Below are 6,376 nucleotides of genomic sequence, written 5' to 3'. Positions count from 1 at the left end.
ATGCACAATTATCATCCAGCTCCATACAACCAGCAAAATCATGCTCAACCTCAATCACAAATGCATGGTGGTGCACGTGGTCCTCAAGATCAGCCTGGCTTTTATCCCTCGGGGTTTATTGGTCACAATCAGCAGGGTCAAGTTCAACTTGATGATCAAGCTGCTCACGTCTTCTTGCTGCAACAACATGATGGTCAACAAAGTCGTGCTCAGCAACCTCACAGCCTTTGCGATATGCTTCCCGGACCCAACTCAGCTCAGCCGGACCACAACAACAATCTTTACCACCCTAATGATTATTCTAACTCTACGTATCATTCTTCTAACTTCAATAACTTGACCACACGTGGTCAGCAAAGTCATGAATATAGTCACCAGTTTGAACAAAGTCAGGCTCGACAAGTATCAAACCCAAATCTCGGTGACATACCTTCTGCTGCAAACAATCAACGTGTCGGTTCGATCATTGCTCGTGTGCCTCAATTAACACCGCCTATCATAGGGGAATCAAGTGATCCAAGCGCTATCAACAGAATTGGCCAACCCGGGCATACACATAGTTCCTCCACAGGAACTCGTCCTCAAAACCACCAGCCTCAGACGACTCAGACAACAGCGCAGAGGCGCAGAAATGGCCGTCAACCTCGGGTTGAGCCTGCTAGCGTGCCTCAATTACCACCGCCGATTGAAGCTAATGCATCTACTAGCCTGACTACGCCCGCATCAACGCAGACGCAGGTACCGGTACCTCCAACTACAAGGGCTACTGTCAATTTGTTCTTACCTAACTCGCTCAAAGGAAAAAAAAATACTCAACAACCGACATTAAACATCCCAACAGCAGATGAGATGATGCAAAAGACTTCGGTAGAATTGAGGATGCTTTCAGAAAAGCATGCTACCAAAAAGGAGACCGTACCACCAGCTTTAAAAAATCATTTCATGAAATTACACGAAGACCTCGATAAGGTATTAGCAATCAATTGCATAAACCACCAGGTTTCGGTCAAAGCGGTTTGTAAATTATGGTATGTTGTATCAATCAATCGATATGAAGTTATACAAATACACTGATATAAATGCACTGATCTACTACATCATAGGGGTGAAAGGGGGGCGCGCAGAGGTGCAAACAGTTTCCAGCGGTGGTATAAGAGTGAGGAGGTTAGTGCAATATTCAAAGAGTGTAAGTTGACTTGCTTCTTCAAATAACACATGTATCATAAATTAAAATCGGTATGATAATTTTCCAGCCTCAGGTGTAGCGAATGGACAAGGCTCAATTCTGGCTTCGAGTATATGGAACAATAAGTCACAGGAAGAGAAAGACTCGTACAAGCTACAGAATCAACCCATAATCAGCGCGACTACGTCCAATTCGATCGATTCTGCACCCGACGCCGAAGGTGGAACAGCAAGAACAGAACTTGTCTCCAATGCGCGAGCTAAAAATATGTCTTTGGCTAATGCGCGAACAGCTGTAAACAACTTCATGATCAAGTGGCAAACCGAGGTCGGTTTTTTAATTCATAGGAAGCAATGCTTACCATCACTGACTAATGTATGATTTCAGGCCAACAATATGGCTGCAACATATGAAGGTAACTTTGTCATGATGGGTGTGTCGAATTTTTTAGGCAAGGATTCTTACCAGGTTGTCCGAGCCACGCCACGGGCTCTCAAGTGGGTGGACCATGATAGGATATGTAACCCAAAGAATCATTTTGCCGCACAATTACATGCATTCGTGACTGGAACTCAGGCTGGCCTACTCAATTTAAGTCAAACTAAACTCGATGGTAAGTCTCATATGTTGTCTCCACCAGGTGTTTACCTACTGACTGGTATATTCTACTTACACAGACAGAGCGAAGTGTTGAGAAGCCCTGACCGAACTGATTAGTGAGTCAATTTGGCTAAAATCTTGCTTTAATATTTTGTTGACTTGCTATCTGATCTTTCGCTTAGGCACAAAGACACAAGGCCATGTCAACAAGTGGACATGGAAAGGATGTAAGGAAAAGCTAGAAGAGTACGGCTACTATGTACAACTTGCCTTGGATTCAAAGTCTTGCATCAGTTATATCATGCAAGACAGTAATCAACTAACCCAAACACAAGCTCGTGATGTGTTGGATGATATTCTGCACAACAAAATTCTAATCCTGGAAACTGAGGCGGGTCCTAGTACTACTGGTCCTAATCAAAAGGTCAAACGCAAACGCGCCCACGGTCCTGATGAATCTGCCGCTGAAGACGAACCCACTCCTGTCATCAACACAGCAACCGACAACAACACGCCTCCTATCGTAAATCACTCAGCAAATGATGACGCGCCCGCCAATGATGCACCTATGATCATTACCGATAACACATCAATTTCTACACCTGTAGATACGACTTGAGCTGCTGATTATCAGGATCCCTCTCAGTCTATCAATATCAATATCAAATTTTATGTCCTCATTTGTCGTTATTATAAGAATTCTCTCTCAGTCTCTCAGTCTATCAATATTGTTACTATCTTTTCCTCATTTACTCGTTTTATCTTTAGATACTATCTTTTTGTATTTAGTCGTGTTATCATTTAGATTGTCATTGAACCAGATGCAAATATTCATGTACTAATCCCTTACATGATTACTCAATGCAATTAGGAAAGTTTGTACTTTCGTATCTATACATGATTGTAGCGGATTGTTTCACTGCAATCTTTTAATTTCATCGGGATGGGGGAGCATATTGATTTCAATGGTTTTTTCATTACTTCGATTGTCTTTTCAAGTAGAGTCAAATGTGATCATGATTGATCAATTTATGATTTGATTATAGCATTAGAAGTTGTTGAATTGTTTGATGAGGAGAATATGAGATGATGACGATGTTACCAAGTCGGTTCTGAGGGTGACCGCTGATACTTTGAAATACATTGCGCATCAATTTGAGACAAGATACAAAGTAATACAAAACATAATCTACAAAGTAAGAATCACTCCATGTTGAATTTTTCCTTAATCATTAGCAGGGTATTTATGACCTTCCATTGGATGATTTGATTTCTGAACAAACAATTCTTCGAATCTTTGTTTTTGAAAAATAATCAATCGGGTGTTTTTATGTAAAAATTGAGTCCTTTGATACCTACAAAAAAACCTTGATCGATGCAGGTCTAACATGAGTAGTGGTGGTTAGTGAAGTTAGAAGGTGAGCTGTGTTTTGGTGGTGAGTCGAGTTGTGGTGGTGAGTCGAGTTCAAGGGTGTGGTCCTGGACTTGAGAAGGTGAATGATGTTGTGTATAGGGAGTCGGGGTTGCGCTACGCCCCGCTGGGCTGATGCTACACAGTGCTATGTTGTGAAAGTCGTGTGTAGGTGCCGTAGGGGTTCTTAAGCCTTATCCGGCTAAGTTGAGTGTATGTATTTTGAAAAATCTTCTTGGTAAGATGTGTATTACTTTTTCTAAAATGAATGGCACCCCTGGCCCGAGAAAAAAAAAGTTTCCAGTTGCCGCAGTTGCCGCAGTCACCGCAGCTGCTGTGATGAATTTTTTTTTGCTTGAGAATGATCCATCACTCCTGATTTGAATTTCCTTCTCTAGCTCTTGTTCTTTGTACAATCAAAATCAACCATGAGCGAAAACCAACATCTGGATCCAATCTTTCTCGGTATCAGCCAAACCAACAAGAACAAAAGATTGTCTTCTAGATCTGAATCATCTGGACCAGAAGTCTTAGCAGATTTGACTAATGGGGTATGTCTCACTTTCTGTATCTATTCTTTTTTCTTATATCTAGACTGACTCGCCTCAAAATTTCAAAGGTCAATTGTGCTTCAAAGACCAAGGGCAACTCTGAAAATCGTGCAGCAGAAGATGAAGATGGCCCCTTCAAGTTCAACTTTAACTGCGATTTCTACGTGCCCAACAAGCAAAACAAGTCTGGGTTTCACCAAATCACCTGCTCCAACTGTACGATTGAATGGGATTCAAACAATTTCAATTTAGATGAACTCACGTTAAAATGCGCTGAACTTGCCAAAAGTGACAACACAGGGGCGCACATCAAGTCTGTACTCAACAAGGTAATTTTCGATGAGGAGAGTGGGGGGGTTTGGACTCTATACATTGCTTCAAACCACAGCTTTCCAAAGACAAACAGGAACCGCAAAGTGTTAGATCACAGCAATTTTCAATCGTGGGTTGAAGAGGCACATGCAAGTTATCCTAAAAATAAGGCTGGGATTTCATTTGTAGCTCCGCATCCGAGCAAGCTCAAGGCACGAGCCGAGGCGGTGAGTACAGTGTCCAATTTATCCCTGGATTTGATGCAGCTGACATCCTTACCTTGCAGGCTGCCCAAACTGATGCTGTGATAGCGCATGCCAAACAACAGGAAAAGCGTCAGGCATTGAGGCCATCAGATAACTTTGAATCTGATCCTGAGGTGAGTCTGTAACCATCTTCATTCTCCAACGTTCTCTCTTTGGATGCTTACATCATCTCCACATCCAGAACGGTGATTCAGACAGCTCAATGAACTCTCAAAATGATGCTGTAACGGCTTTTGCAAACAAACTCTTTGAAAAACATGAAATGAACAAGAAGTACAATAAGACATACCCTCCGATCATTGACCCAACGGATTCAACTTGGTATTTCGCCTTGACATCGAAAAAGGCTAAAGAGTGGGCCAAACACCGTGTAAGTCCAGACTGTCTTTCAATTCAATTATAGTGTATTGATTGTGAACAATTGAACGTTAAACTCTAGTACGATGATGAGGTTAGCCTCACTACCCCACCGGCTCATTTCAAGTATGATCTCACAAAGACCTCAGCAAAACAGCATGACTCCCCTCAACCATCGTCATCGTCTGCCCCCTTTAATCCTGCCGGGTTTACTGAGCTACTTGTGGGAATGGTTGCCGCCATCGAAGCTAGTCGGTCCCCTACTAAGCCTCCAGGTCACGAGCAAGAACCAAATAATCCAATGACACCTCAGCCAGCAAAACGACCAGCCAGTCCCGAAGCCCAACGAGCACTCTCACCTTCGCCTCCTCTTGCCGATGATCCTTCCAGCGAAACCAGGATCAACGGATTCCTTGAATTCTGCAAGTTCTCCGCTGAAAAGACAAACAACATCAAGCGGATCCTTGAGGAATTGTCGGTCACAGACTACCGACTAATCAATGAAAAAGAGTTATCACGACAAGATCTTCTTAACAAAGGACTTCCTAATATCACTGCTACAATGGTCTACAACAATGCTATTAAATATAGAGAATCTCAGATCCACAAAAGAACCGAGGCCAAAAAAGTTAGACAAGGCCTCTAATTACCAGATTGATCAAAGGAACCATTCTGATCTTTTTCAAATTTGATTATTTTACTACATATCTTATGATTTGTTGTGAGCACCAATGTCTCAATCACCACCCCTTTGTACATATATTGTTCAAAGATCCTTCCTCCTAAATTTGGTTCGAGTTGGTTTCTTGTAATGAAAAATGCTGTGTTAGCCATAGTAACCTATCTGAGTCAGATTGACCAAGATAGAAAGGTTGAATTATCGATCATCAAAGTGACCGATCAAGATAAAAAGTGATCTTGATTGGTCACTTCTTAAAAAGTTGCTTTGCAACTTGATCGACTTAAAAACTAAAGTGACCGTGACCGCTCGAGATAAAAAGTGACCGATCAAGATGAGATGAAGAATCTCAATTGGTCACTTCTTAAAAAGTTGCTTTGCAACTTGATCAACTTAAAAACTAAAGTGACCGATCAAGATGAGATGAAGAATCTTGATTGGTCACTTCTTGAATACTTGCTTTGCAACTTGATCAACTCAAAAACTTGATCAACTTAAAAACCCAATATTTCATTTCAATAGTGAATCAATTGACTCTGCCTTCTTGTCTTAAAACACTTGGTCAGGATTAGGAAACCAAAAAACAACTATCATTTTTTAAAATAACTTGATCAAAACTTGTCAAATAAGCGGGTAGAAAGAAAAGACATCGGACATGAGATGAGAAAATACAGATATCAAAAGTCAAGATCCAGATTCTCATCATCCACATCACCATCCTCGTCATCAGTCATGGTATAGCCACATCGGTGATAAATTGGCTCTAATAGTTTGTCTACAAAAAGATCGTCAGCTACTCTTTCAATTGTTCTCACAGGATCGATAGTGACCGTCAACGCCTGAGTCCTTCGCAGTTTGGTCTTCAAGCAACAAAACCCTAGCTCAATCGGATTCAGTTCGGGGCAATAAGCAGGTAGGTATCGCAGAAGGATACCTGCAGAGCAGGTGTAGATTAGTCACTGATATTGGAGACAATCAAGCTATTCAAAGCTGAATAAGAAAAACAACGTACCT

At 41.6% G+C, this 6,376-nt stretch overlaps 1 protein-coding gene across 1 annotated transcript; it reads left to right on the top strand.

The window, feature by feature from the left end:
- Positions 1 to 2,405, top strand: MELLADRAFT_90175 (uncharacterized protein; the record flags this gene model as incomplete). The annotated part of the gene is made up of 6 exons (XM_007413229.1): positions 1 to 1,028; positions 1,104 to 1,186; positions 1,254 to 1,513; positions 1,574 to 1,799; positions 1,882 to 1,902; positions 1,969 to 2,405. The coding sequence occupies 6 exons, from the start codon at positions 1 to 3 to the stop codon at positions 2,403 to 2,405; spliced, it is 2,055 nt and encodes a 684-aa protein (XP_007413291.1).
- Positions 2,406 to 6,376: the final 3,971 nt, after the last annotated feature.

This window comes from Melampsora larici-populina (genome assembly GCF_000204055.1).
Source record: "Melampsora larici-populina 98AG31 unplaced genomic scaffold MELLAscaffold_35, whole genome shotgun sequence".
NCBI lineage: Eukaryota > Fungi > Basidiomycota > Pucciniomycetes > Pucciniales > Melampsoraceae > Melampsora > Melampsora laricis-populina.
Note: the sequence above shows the minus strand (reverse complement) of the source record. Positions and strands in the feature narration are given on the sequence as shown.